General features: G+C 42.9%; 1 protein-coding gene across 1 annotated transcript in view; it reads left to right on the top strand.

Annotated features, from left to right (window-relative positions):
• Nucleotides 1-19595, top strand: part of LOC144818167 (baculoviral IAP repeat-containing protein 1-like) — a 1283508-nt gene that overhangs the window by 549142 nt on the left and 714771 nt on the right. Inside the window, exon 6 of the mRNA XM_078675291.1 lies at nucleotides 18878-18929. Coding sequence (XP_078531417.1) covers nucleotides 18878-18929 — 52 coding nt within the window. The remainder of the gene's footprint in view (nucleotides 1-18877; nucleotides 18930-19595) is intronic.

The following is a 19595-nucleotide window of genomic DNA, read 5'->3' as shown; positions in this document are numbered from 1 at the left end:
GTATACAATACATGCAATGAAACAATAAGGTAATTATTATGCACTTGAAAACCTTCACTGTAACAATTGCAACACTTTTTCCTAAAATGAACCACAAATCAATATCAAAGAAAATAGTGTAAGTCGACGTTTCGGTATCTAGTTTTGCATTAGTGAGACCATCTTCAGGACTGTAAAGTATTGAGGTTGTAGACCCCTGTTATGATGTAGAACAAGAGAAAATTACTATTTGTTCTAATATATACATATAAAAGACAATGTTTTCATAACACCTGTGTAAGTGTAACACCATTATACAATTATTCCATTGAGAAAAACATACATAAATGAATATACAATATGCATTATAGAACATTTGCAATTCATGGGATATCTTCATTTCACAAAATTCATAGTCTAAATGCACATATCTAAGGCAAATATGAATAATCATACAGAATTGCTGTAGCTATTCATGTCCTGGTGGATATATATCATACCAGCTGAACGCCTATCCTAGCATCATAGTTCAACATTTGTTGTTACTGCAAAAGATTAGAGATTTTTATCTGGATAACCTCTAAAAAGTAATGCCATGATGGATATTGAATCTAACATATCTAATAATTATATTTAAACAGAATTTATCGCACATATTGCACATTAAACTATCACATTAGGTCACTATAATTGCATGTTATTCAAGAGCTTGATGCTAAAAATTCAAACATACCTAAAAACAATCAGACCAACTTGACTCAATTTCTTCAAAATTGTGGCTCTGGAGATGTGTTACTCTATCTCATGAAAAACAAAGCAAAAGGAATATTTTTCAACTCATTTTATGTTCCAAAGGAATCAAATAAAAACGTGAGCGCCTGGTGCATACATTATTACCTTAGTGGCGCTTACGGAAGTGTATTCAGATTTTATTGCTTGTCGGTGGATACTTCCTCAAACTGGAGGAAAATCTCAGGATTCATACAAGTAAGGAACTGGAGATAGACTTATCTATCTATTGTGGAATAAGAGAAGGACGATTTGTAATTTAATTTATCTTCTAAGAGAAAAAGTGTAGTGTACACTCATAGCTCCTTTTTTGTTACCTTAATAACGCCGGAGCACGCGGATTCGCACTTTATGGCGTGTCAATTGCAACTTCGAGCCGGCACAGGGTCTCACGTCTTAAAATTGTGGATGCACCAGTTGTTTTAACAGTCTAAAGAGAAGACCAATAGATTTTATTTAGTCCGATTTTTATTCCAAAGATTTCTATTTATATAATGTTACTCAAGAAATAAGAGAGCATTTACTCTATGTGAGGAGAAATTGCACATCATGTCTCACCTTATTTAAAGCGACCAGCACTTTACGAGGGACATCAGTGATTGGAAGACTACACTCCAAAATATTATTATTGAAATGGAGTGCTTAACAGGTAGATCAAATCAATTCTGTGATTCTGTAAAATAAAAAAAATTAATAAGGTTTTAAATTAAATTAGAGGCATGAATCTGTCTTTAAGAAAGATCTCAGCTAGTGAGTAGGTGTACATACCTCCAGTAATATCTGTAGCAACCGACAGTCTAGCAGGGCAGAAAGAAAACCGCATCAAGTTCGGCATGTCGGTCGAATTGGGTTTTAAATGTTTGGAAGTGGAAAGAGGACTGCTAATGGTATTACTTGACCTGCAGTGGCCATCTTTGACTTTTCCAGGACTCTGAGGACCAGGAGACCGCAGGGCCAACACCGCTACCGAAGCTCCCCCCCCTCTCACCGGGGCTTTAAAAACTACTGGTGCCTCCCGCTTCGCGGGAGACGCTTCGCCTCTGTGGATAGGCGCAACGTTTGGGGGCAGTTGAACGGACTTTTGCAGGACTCTGAGGCCCAGGAGACCGCAGGGCCAACACCGCTACCGAAGCTCCGCCCCCCTCTCACCGGGGCTTTAAAAACTACTCGCGCCTCCCGCTTCGCCTCTGTGGATAGGCGCAACGTTTGGGGGCAGTTGAACAGACTTTTGCAGGACTCTGAGGCCCAGGAGACCGCAGGGCCAACACCGCTACCGAAGCTCCGCCGCCCTCTCACCAGGGCTTTAAAAACTACTCGCGCCTCCCGCTTCGCGGGAGGCGCTTCACCTCTGTGGATAGGCGCAATGTTTGGGGGCAGTTGAACGGACTTTTGCAGGACTCTGAGGCCCAGGAGACTGCAGGGTCAACACCGCTACCGAAGCTCCGCCCCCCTCTCACCGGGGCTTTAAAAACTACTCGCGCCTCCCGCTTCGCGGGAGACGCTTTGCCTCTGTGGATAGGCGCAACGTTTGGGGGCAGTTGAACGGACTTTTGCAGGACTCTGAGGCCCAGGAGACCACAGGGCCAACACCGCTACCGAAGCTCCGCCCCCCTCTCACCGGGGCTTTAAAAACTACTCGCGCCTCCCGCTTCGTGGGAGACGCTTCGCCTCAGTGGATAGGCGCAACGTTTGGGGGCAGTTGAACAGACTTTTGCAGGACTCTGAGGCCCAGGAGACCGCAGGGCCAACACCGCTACCGAAGCTCCGCCCCCCTCTCACCGGGGCTTTAAAAACTACTCGCGCCTCCCGCTTCGCAGGAGACGCTTCGCCTCTATTGTTAGGCGCAACGTTTGGGGGCAGTTGAACGGACTTTTGCAGGACTCTGAGGCCGAGGAGACCGCAGGGCCCACACCGCTACCGAAGCTCCGCCCCCATATTGTCATATCCTTAAAGGTAACAACCTTTTCCCGCCCCGCGGGACGCGCCGGGCTAAGCCTGGGCAAAGGGCAGGCCCTCTTAGGCCAGAGGAGGCCAGAGGAGGCCGGGCTGGGCCACCGACTTTGGGCCTGCATTCAAGGATTTGTTTACCCAAGTGAGAATTTTCTTGTATTTCACCTGTTACCGGCTAAAGTGCATTTTAAGCCTGTTGTCTTGTCCTATATTTGGACGATGTCTAAAGTAAACAAAGATAGGTCTGCACCTGGACTAGGTACTATGGATAATTATCCGGTAAAAAAGGTAACTCAAATTAATAGTGAACGTAGGGCCTCATTAGGTCGTGGGAGTGACCGGGTGCCAGATGATGATGATATGCCGTCCCTAGCTGTAGACTTAGCCATAGATGATATACCTGAAGTGAGAAATAGGTCTGTTATGGCTGTTGAAGCGCAGGTTCATGTTGATTTCCAGGAAAATGTTTCCCACATATCTACTGAGGCAACTGAGCAGCCTTTGCTCTCCCCTTCTCCTAGACCAGTGAGATCATATAGAAAGCCAGTGACTAAACGCGGGGGGAAGCATGGAAAGAAAAGAGTAGATATGGTGCAACCAGCGCCAAATAGCCATGCCAGAGAATCTGACTCACATGTGGGGAATAATGTAGCGGCCACAAGCATTAATCTGGAGCAATTTGCCTTCCTGATTAGTACCCTTGAAGAAAAACTAGAGGCAAAGATTGAAGAGTTAATGAAAACCCTGACAGCTAAATTGGATAGTGTGGCCCTAGAAGTTAATAGATTAGGTGTATTGATAACAACACACCTATCTTCTACCTCAGCCGTAAAACCTAAGACTGTGGACAAGGGTCTTAATAGAGATGGGCAGGGCACTTGTAGAATGCCTTTACAGCAGAATAGTCAGAAAATAGCTGTAATTGAATCCGCACCATCTGGTTCTACACTCACAATCGGTCAGAATACCCAGCCTATAGTAGTTCCTGAGGGTAACCCAGATATTAGACAAGTAAAGAAAAGTCGCTACATTAACCTTCCTCCTGATTGTGCACCTTATGTGGCTGTTTTAACAAATGTTCCGCCCATTGATCCTCACTCAGCTCAGCCATATGAGGAATCCCATGATTCATTAAAAAATAAAACGGTATCATGGTTGAACAATAAATGTGGCTTCCCAATTGCATACTCTGACCAAATTTTATCAACTCGAAGGGTTAACTGGATTGGCCCGTCTACAAAAACATATAGTGGGGACTGTATTGTAGTTAATTTCAAACACCCCCAACACGTGGCTACAGTTTTATTAAGAGCAGCCTCTTTAGTTTACAATGTGAACAGTGTGTGTGTACGTCCCCTTGGGTACTTTTATACCCATCTAATTAAAGCCCCTCCTAAACGCGGGGAAACTGGTCCATTTATACCTCTCCAGCCTCCGGTTCCTGAAGCAGCATATCGGTACAATGTTGATAGTCATGGTATGAATGGGTTCAATGTTGTAACGCAGAACAGATTTGATTCACTCTCAGGCCTCGAGGCGTGCGATTGACGTGAGGAATCTGAAGGACAAGTAACAGAGACACTGGATGAAATGGGACATGAGGAAAGCACACGGGCAAAACTAAGTGGAAATAATGTAATTTCTTGGAACATTGCAGGATTGGGTGCTAAAATGGAGGATAGTAGTTGGATTAGGTACATCAAGCAGTTTCAGGTTATCTGTTTGCAGGAGACTTGGTCAGTCGAATGTAACCATTTTCTGGAAGGTTACAAAGCATTTTCTGTTCCTGCAATAGCAACAACTAGGGGAAGAGCAAAGGGGGGAATGGTCACGTTCATCTACAGTGACGCAGTGTCTTAACCTCTTTCTAATACTTAGCAAGTACACTGTGGCTCAAAGGGGCACTGTCCACCTTGCCTTCATGGACTTGTCCTCAGCCTTCGACTGTGTAAACAGGGGAAGGCTCTGGCAGTCCATGAGGGTGAAGGGTGTAGATAGTGAAATTGTCAACTTCCTGGCTGATTTGCATAGCAATACTAGAGCAAATGTGAGATACTCCCAAGATCTGAGCACAACAAATAATTTTGACATCAGGAAGGGTGTTCACCAAGGGTGTATCTTGGCCCCCTTCCTTTTTAATTTCTATATTAATGACCTTGATAGTGTGTTGCAGGATGTACAGGCTGACTGCCCTAGAGTTGGCAGGCGGGGGATTCCTGTACTTTTATATGCAGATGATGCGATTTTAATTTCCAGAACTGAGAGGGGCCTTCAGGCTTTATTAAATGCTTTTAAACTGTTCATGACGGATAGAGACCTTATGGTCAACAACTCGAAATCATTTGTCATGCAAGTTGGCCAACAACCAAGTAGGAACTTTTCTTTTAAACTTGATGATGTAGTGATTCCTATAACAAAATCATTTTCGTATCTTGGGGTCCTTTTTGACTCCAAGCTTAATTGGGGTCCTCGTCTTGCAAAAAAGAAAGGGGAATTGGTCAGGGTTAATGCCTCCATTTTCAATTTTGCATCAAAACTGGGTAAAAAACCTACCAGTGCTATGTTGAGACTTTATAATGCAAAAGCGGTAGCAACTGCTATTTATGGCAGTGAAATTTGGGGGTACATTGCCGGTGAGCAGCTTCAGATTGTCAACAACTTTTTCCTGAAGCGTATCTTGTGCGTTCCAGGCACACCTAATTGCCCGGTACATGAAGAGCTAGGGATGCAGTATCTAAGTGACACTTTTTCTTTACGCCCATTGACCTGCTGGCTAAAACTGTGGTTAAATCAGGATATACCATTGACACATCTGATTTTGAATGATTATATGACCCAGGACAAGGCAATGGTTTCCACTTGGTTAAAATATGTGAAATCCAGCTTTGCTAGGCTTGGACGCTCGGAATTGTTTGAACACCCTAATAAGATTGTTAAGGGCGATCTCGAGGTAATCAAATGGGACTTCCTCGGGATAGGAAGACCCAGAGGGAAGAAGCGGAACTCCAGAAACAAAGTGTGAGAAAATTTGTCACGTTGAAAACGTGTGAAACTGCAGAGCCTTATTTGTTGGGTTCACTGACCTCACATGAAAAGTTCCTGTTAACAAGGTTGAGGTTAAATCTCTTTCATCATCTGCTGATTAGACCAAAAACTGATGTTTTAATAAATTGGCAGCACCCTGTGGCTGCGACGGAAAGTCTCCACAGGATATGCTGCATTTTATATTTTTATGTAGATTTTATGAATATCCACGCAAGCGCTATCTGGTAACTCTTTTAAAAAAACTTAATTTTATCCAGATAAAACCGGCATTAATGTATCTACAAATTTTGCATAATGATAGTATTCTCCATATTATCTCGAATTTTTAAAATTGACTGTTAGGTTAAGAAATTGTTTGGACATGTAATGGTTTTCTGAGATGAATGCACTGGACACTTTGTTCTCGCTGTAAAGATGATACCGTACTTTTTAACTTATGGCACTTTATGATATGTGTTTACAATGTATGTGTTTTAATTGTTTTAATGCATATGTACTTTTATGGTTTTTGTAAAACCGAAATAAAGTCTTTTTGAATTTAAATTTGACTGTGAGCTTATGTGTCGGCCATCTTTAAAGGTGGTTATTCTAGCTAATTCCCTATGCGTTAATAATACTTACCCTGTATATTTAGCCTAAAAAATTATTGATTTGGTTAATTGCAGTGATTACATTGTAAAGGTATTTCCATACTGAATAGTATTCATGGTGTCAACCTTCCTATAACGTATTGGAAGATGGCGGCCATCTTTGCATGTTCTTGTTGGGGCGATTGCGGTTGGGATGAGAAAAGCATAAAATTATTCAGACATATTCTCGTGGAAATTGGATATAATTGTATATGTCCTTAATACTGAATATGAATGATGTTTTTATCTGATATAAGTGTTTGCTGGTTGCTTCCATCCATCAAAGGACATGAATACATTATACACAATTACTATCACATAAGTGTATATATGACATCTAAATACATAACACTTATCTTGTGAGTCGCCATCACAATCTCTTCTGAATACAGTAATCTTACAAGAAGAGGAGATATACATCATAACTTTGACCATCTGAATAATGTATTTTTATTTTAAAGTTCAACCATGTCGCAACACAAAAGTTGTTATATATCAGGACTTAAACCACATTGCCTAAACAGATTCAGAGCACATCTTTTTAGAATTCTAATTTCTCATATATATGAGTTATAGACGCATACCTGACTGTGATTTGATAAATCGCAGTTCCCCAATTTGACAGATCAATTTCATAGATGGCACTCTTATGGGTCAAACTTTAAAACAGTGTCCGGCAATACTTAAGTATAGAATTATCATTTTAGTTTATCCAGAAACAACACATAATCCTGGACATGAACAAAAAAGTTATATCATCAAAACAAATACAGTTACCTGACGTATATATTTGAGTATATAGAACTAAGATGTTACTATTTTAAATCATGTAATTTGAACCATATGTAGCAGTGTGTCACAGATGAAAACATAGTTATAATGAGTCAAGATTTCAGCGAAAGACTACACTTAACTGAACAGGAGTTCAGTACAGACATGCAAGGGCATGCTACTCTGTTGCAGAGTTCAGCCTTCGTCTTACCGTATCAACCTGGCAGATCAATCTACCTTGTTTAATCATGAGGACTTTATCGATATCGTTCTGTCTTTTCATGGACTTGATGACATCAATCCCCCACCAACTCATTTCAAGTTCCTTATGGCCGCATTGTTGGTATTGTTCGACCAAAGGGGCATTTTCCTTCTTACATCTGATGCAAGACTGGTGTTGAAGGATATGATTTTTTAATAGGCTGGATAGTTTTGCCTATGTAATGTAGGCCACAAGTACATTTTATGCAATATACTACATTCGTAGTATTGCAGTTGGAAAAGGATTTCATTATGTAAGTTACGTCATTGATCTTACAAGACTTCATCGTTTGAGTTGTATTGCAAGCCAAACACATGTTACACTTGTGATGGCCAATCAAAGGCAGCAGCTGTTTCATATTGTCTTCAGTATCTCTGGTTGTGTTTTCCTCATTGGCATGTACTAGTCGGTCTTGTATGTTAGTGTCTCTTTTGAAGGACAACATTGGTTTTGTACAAATTCAGGAAAACTTTTTAAGATATTCCACTGTTTAGAAATGATCTTTTGGATGGCATTAGTGTGTGTTCCAAAAGTGGAAACACATATCAGGTTTGATTGGCCATCACAAATGTAATATTACCAGTTGTAAGTTTATGATTTTATTTTTAGGCGTACATGTCCCCACTCCATTATTAGCTATTTTTATATGTACACTTAGCTCTTTTACTTTGAGAGATGCTTGCCGATATCTTTTTGTGCCTGGCATTTTTCAGGGGATTAATTACAATGGCATGATAACTCTTTTTATTAATACACTTGAGAGAAAATTCCGACATTTGTCTAGTCACAGTTTTGACTCATAATATAGTAGCATAGAGGATCAATGTTCCCATTACAAAGCACAACTTGTGAAATGCAGGAAACTGAGTAATACTTTATGTAGATCGCTCAGTGGGTTATTGCTTTTGTCACAGAGGTTCTTTTGTTACTTGGATAAGCAACAATCCTTGTAATATAGCAAATTGAGCTGTGTACTGGCATCAAAGCGCTGCATGAAAATTGAAAGCCATAGGTTTAAAACGTTATTGTTTTTTTCCACATTTGTGTAAAATGCTTCCTTTGGGTAGCAATGCAATTTTATTGGTATGACATTCCAATCATTGTGTCACATTCATGGGGTGGATTTACTAACACTTTGCGCCTGGTGTATCTCACCAAAGTGATGCAAACCAGGCACAAAGTGTTGTTTTGAGTCTTGCTTTCCAGCGCAAATCGGTTGGACAGTACCCATAAAGTAACACGAGGTAGCACTATGCATTCCTTTACGTCAAGATGGCATACAATGGGTGGTACTTGGACAATACCATGAACTTACTCATGGATTTTGACGCTAATCCCTATCTACTAATTTAGGTAGAAAGTGATTGGCATAACAAATTACGCATCCTCAAACCAGGACTAAAGCTAGAGAAATTATTTATTTTCTCCAACCCTTTCCAACTTTGCATGTGTGCTGCACAGTACAGCACACATACAAAGTGATTATGTGTTAAACTTTGTCAATCCGTAGATGTTTATGCTGGAAGGGTACCCTTCCAATATAAATCCTAAACTTGACATCACGCAAACACTATAGCACTAATGTACAAGGGTGTTTGCATTGGTGCAAGGAAGACTAATATTTGCCAGCACTAGAGGAAAGAACAACAGGACCATATATAAGTAGATAGGATGCTGTTTTGCGCTTTCCTTTTCACACAACGTTGAGCAGTGCAACTTTGATAGTTGCACATTATAAAATCTTTGTTAATCAGCCACTTTGATTTTCCAGACCGCGCACTGTTACCATATAATACCTACCATTTTGGATGACATGTGACTCCTACACCTTGTAGTCCTTATTGCTTAAGTAACATTTCTTTAAAATTGATTTGCTCTCTAAATAAATAAATGCAAGAGAGGGACTAATGAGAGATGAAGGGCATTATTGGATGGTGGAAGTGAGGGAATCTGAAGGAGGTCATGGAAGGACAAAAACAAAGACTGGGCGTCACCAAGGCTACAGTCGGCCCTATGTGTTTGTAGTTTTAAGCTTGGATACTTACCTGTGTGAACTGGGCTTAAAATAGGACCTCCATTGTAATACTACAATTATAATAGCTGTTAGAAATATTGGTTACTGGTTGTCTACAGTATGAGCCCTGGTCAAGCAGCAACTACAATCCTAGTCAGGATGAGGGGCAGGTAAATCCTAAATTATCCTGTGCTCACCGTCTCGTAGCTTGGCACAGAGCAGTCAGACGTAACTTGGAGGCAGTGTGTAAAGTATTTGTGCTCCATTTCAAACAGTAAAACAATGAAAACACCACACAAAATGATTCCAAGCCAGGTTAGAAAAATAGATCTGATTTTATTAAATAAAACAAGACCAAAATGACAAACATCCAATTTGCAGAACCAGAGATATTGATTTTAAAAGTTTGTATTGGAAATAATGTCAAAAAGCACTGAAGCACAATTTGAGACATCTGGTTGCCCTGGCTCGGGACAAAGTCACAAGTTCTAGCTGACCACGATAGCGGGTGGGTCGGAGATGTGTCGTGCAGCTGAAGCAATGCATGTGGGCTGCAATATAAGGTCCTGATGCGTCAACTTTGAGGATCCTGTTGATGGGACTTGCAACGCAAAGTCTGGTGCCAAGGGTGCGATGCGCAGTCAAGGCGATGCTCAGTTGCAATTAGCAGTGAAACTGCAATGCGGAGTTTCATCATTAGGGCGGCCATCGAAGAGGAATGCGAGGAGCTTGCGCCGGATAAAAGTGCTGGGCAGCAGCGGTTTTGAAGGCAGTGCGTCAGTTCCAAGATGCTGGAGGTGGCAGTGCTGCAAGTCTCTTGTGACGGGTCCAATCCATGCAGGAATGGCGATGCATGGGTTCTGCATAGGGATGCGCTGCTCAGCCAAGAAAATGCATTGATTATGCTCGGGATGCACCACTCAGTACAGAAGATGCATCAGTTCTGCTGACAAGCGCCTTAGGCCCACTTCTAATGGTTCAGGACGTGCGTGGCACCACTTGGCAGGGGAGACTCACAGATGGCAGAGTCTTGGTTCTGGGGTTGGAAGCCTGTTATGTCCCTGAGACTTTAGATCAGGAGGCACATCCACTAGACCTTGGAGTCACTCTGGGTTCTGGGGTAAAGAGATGCAGGTCCAGTTCATCTCACCCAGGCAAGAGGGCAGCAGGCAGCAGATCAGCACATCAAAGCAGGAATCCAGCAAATAGCAGTTCAGCAGAGTGGCAGCCCTTCAGCAGCCCAGCAGTGCCTTCTTCCTGGCAAAGTGTCTATAGGTCCAGAAGTGTACTGAAGTTTTGTTGTCTGAAGTTCAGTACTTTTACCCAGTAGTGCCTTTGCAGTGGGAGAGACTTCAAAGACATGCCTTTGAAGTGCACAGAAGTCCTCCTGCCGAAGTTCCAGACTCCCTGTAGGGGGTGTATGGAGCCCTTTGTGTATGGACTGGACACAGCCTATTCAGGTGTAAGTGAAACTGTGCCGAACTCCTCCCTCCCATCCTGCCAGAGATGGCCAATAGAGACACACCCAAACTCCCACTGTATGTGCCTGTCAAGGAGAAATATACAAAGCCCAACTGCCAACTACACCTAGTCATGTGATTAGAGACAGGTTATAGGCACCAACTGGCTAAAGCAAGAAAATGTAAACTTCCTAATAAGGAATATTTTGAGAATTTCAATTTAAAATATGACTTTATCATACATTTTGATTTTAAATTGTGATTCCTGAGAGACCAGACGTGAATGGTTTATCACCTCCCTACTAGAAATGACACTTATAAAATGTATCAAGGTAATCCCAGAGTTATCCCATGGGAGAGATAGGCCGTACAGTAGTGAAAAACTAATTTGAGAGTTTTCCCAGTACAGAACATGTAAAATACATTGCGCCCTGCCTTCTGGGTTGTCCAGGGCCTGCCTTAGGGGTGACATATATGTATGAAAAGGGAAGGTTTGGGCCTGGCAAAGGGTTTATTTTGCCGGGTCGATATGGCAGTATAACTACACATACAGGCTCTGCAATGGCAGGTCTGAGGCATAATTAAAGAGCTCCTTAAGTGGGTGGCACAATCAGTGCTGCAGGCCCACTAGTAGCATTACATTTACAAGCTCTGGGTACATGTATTACCGCTTATTAGGGACTTATAAGTACATTGTTAGCAGTGCTAAAGTGTGCAGTATCTTATTACCACACACAATAATGCCAAAACTGTTCTGCCCATACCTAATACTAAACTGTATTCTCCCTCAAATCTGGATTACACAAAACTCACTTACACAGAACTTCATAGAAATTTCAATATAAAGCTACCAAGAATACAAAGACTACCAAGACTACCTTCCAAGAGAATCCAGAATAGTGGTGTTTAAAGCATGCCATGATTAGACATAGCGGTTATCAGCAAAGCACATTCCTATCTTTATCCTTTCCTATTCAATAAATAACAGTGAAAGGCAGCAGATCTATCTATCTACCTACCTATCTATCTATCTATCTATCTATCTATCTATCTATCTATCTATCTATCTATCTATCTATCTATCTATATATCCATCTATCTATCTATATATCTTTACCAACTTAAGCGCCGTTTGACAAACCTTCACAAACCTTCAGAAAAAAGCAAAATCACCTCAACTCCTTCCTGGAAAGCTATGGAGTGATCTGTCAAGCAGGGAGGCCCAAAAGCGAATTTCTGCTTGCATTTTCCATGGACTTTTGGCAGAAGCGTTTACGCAAAAACTGCTGAACAGAAGTATACCAAGTTTGTCAGGAAGCTAAATCTTGGTTCACAGATTCTGCTTTCTGTAATTTGGTATAAATCCATTCACTAGTTTTTGAACAATTAAGGTGGAAAAATATTTGTATTTCTGGAGGGTTGGCTTTGAGGGACTTTTGTGAGAGGACCTCGAACCCAGTTTTACAAAATAGGCTCAGGAAGCTTGTTTTCCCTTGAACCAATTATCTCCAGCAGGAGCAGGGCTCTGATTTGCTGCCAGCAACATGAGAAAATGTTTCTGGCAGCAATTACTGGACTCTGGGACTTACTCCCCTCTCCTGAAGTTACAAATAAAAAATTATTTCACGGGAAATGGTAGGGATACCCCCTCCCCTAGGCCTTGTGAGGGGGGACCCAGAGGGACCCTCCTTGGGGCCAAAATAAAACAAATCTTCGGATTTAGTTGTGATCTGGTGGGAATGCGGACAAAAAACACAAAAAAACAAAATGGCTGGCCACCATTTAAAAAAAAGAAATATTTGGGGAGGGGGTCGTCCGTAGGGCCCTTCTCCCTGAGCCCCAGGAAACCCATCTCCCGTGGCCTGGTATATTAAGTAAGTGGAGGGTGGACTCCAGTCCATTGAGCTGTAAAATGACTTTTACTGGAGAGCAACCATGTGCCCCCCCTTCCTAAGCCTTAACAGGCCCCGGGGACCCTACCCCCACTGCTGGCTCAAGTACTCTGTCCCAGGAAGCCCACCCCCCGGACAGAGTAATTCCCCTGCCTGCACTAGTGCAAGCAGAGAAATATATCTTTGATACCGCCTGGCGGAAGCATTTTTAAATCTCACGTCAACTGGGAGCAAACATGTCTTCCTTGCCTGCAGTAGTGCGGGCAGGGAAGGTAAGTCTGCTCCCAGACGGCACGAGATTTAAACATGTACCCACCAGGTGGAAACAGAATTTCTTGCTTCCACCTTGAGGGAGCATGCAATGAGAGCTGCTCCCTCTGGGTGGGAGCAATACTGGCTCTGAGGCACCCACCCTTGACGTCAATGGATGGGATCCCTGTGGTCCAATAAAGGTTGGGCCACATGCCCCTCTCCCTTAATTATGGAAGTTGGCCACAGGGGATGGGGTCCCCAGGCCTAATAAGGCTCGGGAGGATGGGCATGCTGCACCCTTTGCTTTTTTATGACATTTGGCCCCAGTGGATGGGGTCCTTAGGGCCACAATGGACTCTGGGAGGATTGCCATGAGGCCCCTTCCTCTTAATCATGTAATTCGGCCCAGGGTGATTGGGTCCCCATGGCCTGTTAAGGCTCGAGAATGGTGGCCACTTGTCCCCCTTCACCTTTAATTAAAACATGGCCCTGGAGGATGGGGTTCCCGGGGACAGGGAGAGAGACAAAGTCCACACTGATTGCCTTCCATGGCCCCTCACTGAGGTTATTCCTTATGCTGGGGGATGGCTTCTCAGGTAGGCTGTTGGCTTGGCACCACTAACATCTGGTTAGTAGTTCCTCTATGTTCTAATTCATGCCTGGAAACCACACTTTGCTTCTCAGCATGGATTTTGTTTTTCTCACCCCTTGATGCTCCACGTGGGCTAGCAGTAGGGTCAGTTGTCAGGGTGGTGGGTTTGCAGGTGCTGCCTTTATCACAGTCACACATGCCTCGTAAGAAGTGCTTCCACTAATTGGATCGGGTTGTTATGCAGGCATATTGGAGGTAAAAGTCTGCTCTTGTCACCTCTGCAATTTCTCTGAGCCTCACCAATCAAGGGCAATTCACAGCTGCGACCCATACCATGTACTCATCTGCTCCAACACTGTTGTGTTTTGCATTGTTAGATTTTCTGGACGGTCTGAAGAGATAGCCTACTGGGTTTGTGCATCTTGGCTTGTATGTTAGTGAGAAATAGTACATTTAAAGCTGCAAACCCACTTTGCTTTTCCTGGCTGGGGATGAGGCACAATACCAGCGAATTGCCGGAGTAGAGTTTTGTGGTTGATTGTCACTTTCAAGGTGTGTCCAAACAGTTGAAGGTGTAAGTGAGTGCAGCACTACTTGATTGCATGGACCTCCTTTTTGATGTATGTATATTCTTTTTTGGTGTTGGTGAACACTCAGGAGAAATGCTATGGTCTCCACCCGTCGGGCTCCATAAGTTGCAATAGCACTGCCTCTAGACTGATGGGACTGATGTCAATGTTGAGCTCTAACTCTTTTGTTGGGTAAAGTATGACTTGGTGCGTCTTGCAAGAGTAATGTTTTGATGCTTTGAAAAGGTCTGCTCCCGCTTTTCCTCCAGTCCATGCAGGTAAGGCTTTAGTCAGTACTCTGGCAGGCCGGCCAGAGTGGCAATACTGGGGATGAACCTCTCACAGTAGTTTGAGAGTCCTAAGATGCTCTCAACTTTGAGTAGATTCTGAGGAGTTTTGGCTCCCTTGACGTCCGTGACATTGGTGGGGGTCTACTCTCATCCCATCTCTTGAGAAGCTATAGTCATAGAGCTCCACCTCCCATTGGAAGAGTAGGCACTTTGCTGTGTTTAGCGTGAGACTGATGTCAGCAATCCTTTGAAGCACTGCCTTCAGCAGGCGCTGATGTTCCAGCCCTTATAGCACTTTCTTTATGTTGTTATGTTATGTTAATTGAATTTTCTAATGCGCACAGCTTCCCAACAAGGGTTTCCCAGCGCAGGTCCTGAAAGAATCTCTGAATACCTAAATCAGAATTATTGGTTAAAAAGCCACGTTTTTAATTGCTTGTGAAAGTTGAGGTACAAGTTCTCTTTCCGCATCATGTCAGCTAAAGAGTCCACAGGGTTGGGCCGAGGAAGGGGAAGGAGCGCCTTCCCATTCTCACCATTTTGAACCTGGGAATTTCAAATTTCTCTTCTGTGGAAGAGCGTAATAGGCGGGCGGGATGATATGGGCGCACCAGGTCTTGCAAGTATTTGGGTGCAGAGCCATTCTTTGCATTTTGAAACACTTGGCAGCAGGTGAGAGGCCTAAAATCGAAGCAGCCGTATCACCTGAGACCAAAATGGGTCAAGAAAGATGTTATGTACCTGCCTTCTTCACTTAGTTCTAGCTGGTGGTAATCCAAGTTGAGATCTAGCTTTGAGGACCTGCGGACTCCTTTGAGGTCACGGATCAAATCATCATTGTAACAGTCATGCGCCGCTCCCTTCTGATGGCTCTGTTGGGGAGCCTCACGTTGATCCATATCTATATGCAACCTGCCTTTTTACCTGCAACAATCATCAGAGATGCCCAAGGGTGGGCCCAACACATTTCCAATGACCATGAGATGTTCAAGCTTTGGGATTTCTGCTTCCACTGCCAGACGGAGGTGGTAGGAGACCCTGCGGTGCCTGAGAGCGACATGTTAAATTGTCATGTTGATGTCAGGGAACACCTACAGAGTGTGCATTTTCTCTAGTCCTTGGAACAGGTGTTGCGTTTTCGCTAGCCTTCTCTCTCTCTTCTTGTTTGTATCACTGCTGTGTAGCAAACGAGGGGTAGCTATTCTGCTATGGAGACTCTCAAAAGTGTTTCAACTCTGCAGGAGGCAACACAGAATTTAGCTGCACAGCTGGTTTTGTCATAGGACACTTGACATTCAAAAGAATCTCCAAGGGGGATGGGTTCAATCCCTTCACTTCTGTGGGTTGCTGAGGTAGCCTCAGTCGGAGGTTGGTGAATTGGCTTTTAGTCATTATGTTGACCAATGCTCGAGTCGATTATCGCAGTGTTTGGTGCTCCTACTACAAATATAGCGAACATCGATTGTGGCTTGCCAGGAGACCTTTGGCTCCCGATGTTGTAGGATATAAGGAAGACTTCATCTTCGTCCCTGTCATCCTGGTTATCCTTAAGGGTGGGTTCTTCCCAACTGAGTGCTGCTTGTTCAGCCTGGTCATTATGGTTTATGCCTCTTGGCACCAGATTATGCCTCGTCCTTATTGACGTGTGGTGTGGCCACTACCCTCATACTCGTGCAAGGTGATTGGGGCACTCACAGTTGAAACACACTTTTCCTTTTGCCAGCTTTTTTGTTTTGCCATCAGTTTATTTTGTATGGCTTTGAAGTCGTTATTGCAGTGGGCAACTCCTAGCTGACATTTGGAGGCTGCATTTGCTGAATCACTGAGTTTGCTAAATGGAGTTGGGGGTTTCTAGTTCCTTTTACTGGATGCAGTGGTCATCCCCACTGCTGGGGGTTAGTGGGGATCACGTTAGGGGCCTGCACTGGGTGGTTGCTGCCACTGGCGGTATCATCACCTCAATGTGCTTGGCTGATTCAAATTGTATTGCCACTTTGAGGCCCTGAGGTCGTTTGTGCTGCTCTGCAGCCTGGTGAAGTGTATGGGTGAATTATGTACTGATATATGCTTCTTTGTTTTCGAGGTGTGCCCCCCCCTTTTACATAGTTTTGTTCTGTCACTTTAACTGTTTGTGTGTTGTGAATGTGGATACTTGCTGTATTCAGAGAAGGTGGGCCTTCAAAGTGATGATGCAATAATCAGCTTAATGCTGCTGCACAAGCCCATGGTTTTGGTATACTGTTTTATTCTCCTTGCTGCTGAATGTATTGCGCTCCAGATTTCCTTTGTTCTGTGCTAGTACTGGACTGGAGTTGTAGTATGATGAGACCATCCGAGCCTGTGATTGCTTTGGATTACCTGTACCATGTGTGGTTATAGTCCCAGCATGGAAGATCAGAGATGCCAGCAGGTTGGATTATAGGCCTCATGTCTGATGCTTTTACCTGGTGGGCTAAGGATGGCTCACCTCATGGCCATTGTAGAGTTGCCCAACTAGCAGGAGCATGGGTACACAAATTAGAGGTAGGACACAAAGCTTGAGAAGAGCCGTTATTAAAGCTGCCAGTACCCAGCCTCAGCCACCTGTTTACAAGCCCTTGTACTGCGCCCGGTGTCAGATGATAGTGTGCGTGTGTGTGCATGCTGCCTACACAATGGGATGTCATGTGACACACTACTGCACTGAAGGGAATTTGGCATGAGGAAGGACATTTGGTTTGAAACTGTGCCAGGATTCAGCTTCACCTGTGCAGTTGATCCTTGGGAGCAACTTACAGAGAGTGCTCGTGCAGAAACCCTACACAACATTAAAATCTAGATGAAGTGTAGCTCACAGTTAGGGAAATAATTCTTGCTTGGGGTTCCCAGGGATTTTGTAAACAACTCAAGCTTTGCACTCTTCTTTGTTACTTGGACAAACATTTTTCTTAGGTACATGGCCTCTCTGAAAGAAATCAAAACGCTTAACAGTGTTCTTCTGAACACTCAACAATGGCTAACTCACAATCACCTTTTGCTTAATACTCTCAAGACTGAATTCCTCCTGATCGCCCCGCCCACCCACTCCATACCCATTCAAGACTGGCTCAAACATATTACTGCCCTCATCTGTTATCCTCATGTGGTGGATTCCACTAGTTCCTTAGGCATCACATTAGATAAACACCTCAATATGCAAGATCATATCAGCGCAACAACTAGGGGAGCCAACTACAATCTCAACACGCTTAGGAAAATTAAGCCGTTCCTACCCTAGTGGACCGGCAACTTGCAGTTCAGTCACTTGTGATCTCTCGTGTGGAATATGGAATTGTTACCTTGGCTGGGCTGCCCAAAGCTAGTCTGACCCCCCTAAGGGCCACTCTGAACTCTGCAGCCAGACAGGGCACAGGCTCGTGTAAACATGATCACATCACACCTGATTTAATTCAGCTTGTCTGGCTATCGCTCGATGATAGGATTAGGTTCAAGATTGCTTGCCTGACACACAGAGCGCGTCACCATAATACTCCCTTTTACTTGGCAAATAAGCTCGAATTCTCTGGTATGTCTAGGTTCCTAAGAAGCTCCAGCACTTTCCTGCTGAAACCACACAAATTTAAAAAGAAAAGAACATACAACCGTGCCTTCTCAGGTCATGCCCCAAGAATTTGGAACGCCCTTCCTCCTGATATCCATTTGAATCCTTTGACCTCCTCTTTCAAAACAGAATTCTAAGATCTTCTCTTTAATAACCATCTGTAACAATCCTCCCAAATTCAATATAACTAATCTTTTTATACCCTAGAGAAATCATGGCTATCTCCTTTGTTTGAGACAGTTTCGGGGTGCAACTTATGTTCGCGCTACATGTTTCCTCGTTTTTGTTTTCGCTCTTATTGTATTGGGTTGGTTTCTCTACGGATGTTACTTGCTTAGTGACTAACCGTACCCTCTCTTTACTGATGTACAGTGCTCTGATACCCATTTTGGGTCATGTTCGCGCTTTATAAAACTTTTCCAATAAATTTGAACCGCTTATTGAAAACAATGGAGCTATTCGTAGTTTGCAGTTGCTAATTCCACATGTGCATCCATACAGTCGATCCAATTTATTTGTTGGTAATCCATACCAAGAATGAATGACCACACTAAATGTATATTTATCTACGAGTAATCTAAATCTCTGTAGATTATGGCATTCTTGCCACATTGATATAGTAAGTACCGAATACAGTAGCGTGAGCATTTTCCATCTTTATTTTCATCTTTAGCAAAATTCTATTTTACAATAGACAATTATTCAATAGCGGCACATGTATTTGTACCACTAATGAGGTTCACTACATATTTTAGTCTTTTTATATTTGGTAATTCGACATTTTTCTTCTTCTTTTTGTTCAGGGGAAAGACTTCCTTCCAAGATGGACAGAACACATATTGCCAAGAAAAGCAGGTAAATCACACAGTAGTTCTACCATCTAGCCCATAAAATAATCAGTGGTGTTATTCTTTCATAAAGGTATTCTCAAAGGCCTTAAGTTACATTTTGTTTTCGAAAATTAAAATCTCAAATATGAAACATAACACTGTATTCGAATATAGGATTGCAAACTCATTTTCATTTTGTGGTTTAGATTTCTCACAGAATAATCTCTTTCTCAATTGTACATAGGTCCAGCTCATAGGACTAGTGCAGCAATGCATTCTTACCAACTGATATACGTGTAGGTAATTGGTGTTAATAAAGGGAGGGAGGATCAATGACACTCAAGTTACAGTATTGCGGGGTACAATTTACATTTACATCACACAAAGTGACCTTTATCTGGAGAAAGTCGCCTGGGGATAGATGAGGGCTAGGGTCAAAGCTATGTTAATATCCTATGATTGCAGAAACTAAAGTGAAGTTAATAAAGTGGATGTATTGTTCACAAGCTACCCAGCAGGAGTGCCAAATACCTAAAATTATCGAAGAGTCCTATGCACCACTAGGTAGAGATAATTTGCGAGCCAGACTTGCAAAACCACAGTTAAAGAGTAATTCTGAAAAGGATAGCTCTAAGCAAGCACCCCACTTTCCAACCAAAAATAAGTGAAACAATAAGAAAAACTAGGATAA

This window comes from Lissotriton helveticus, chromosome 2_1 (genome assembly GCF_964261635.1).
Source record: "Lissotriton helveticus chromosome 2_1, aLisHel1.1, whole genome shotgun sequence".
NCBI classification, from domain to species: Eukaryota; Metazoa; Chordata; class Amphibia; order Caudata; family Salamandridae; genus Lissotriton; species Lissotriton helveticus.
Note: the sequence above shows the minus strand (reverse complement) of the source record. Positions and strands in the feature narration are given on the sequence as shown.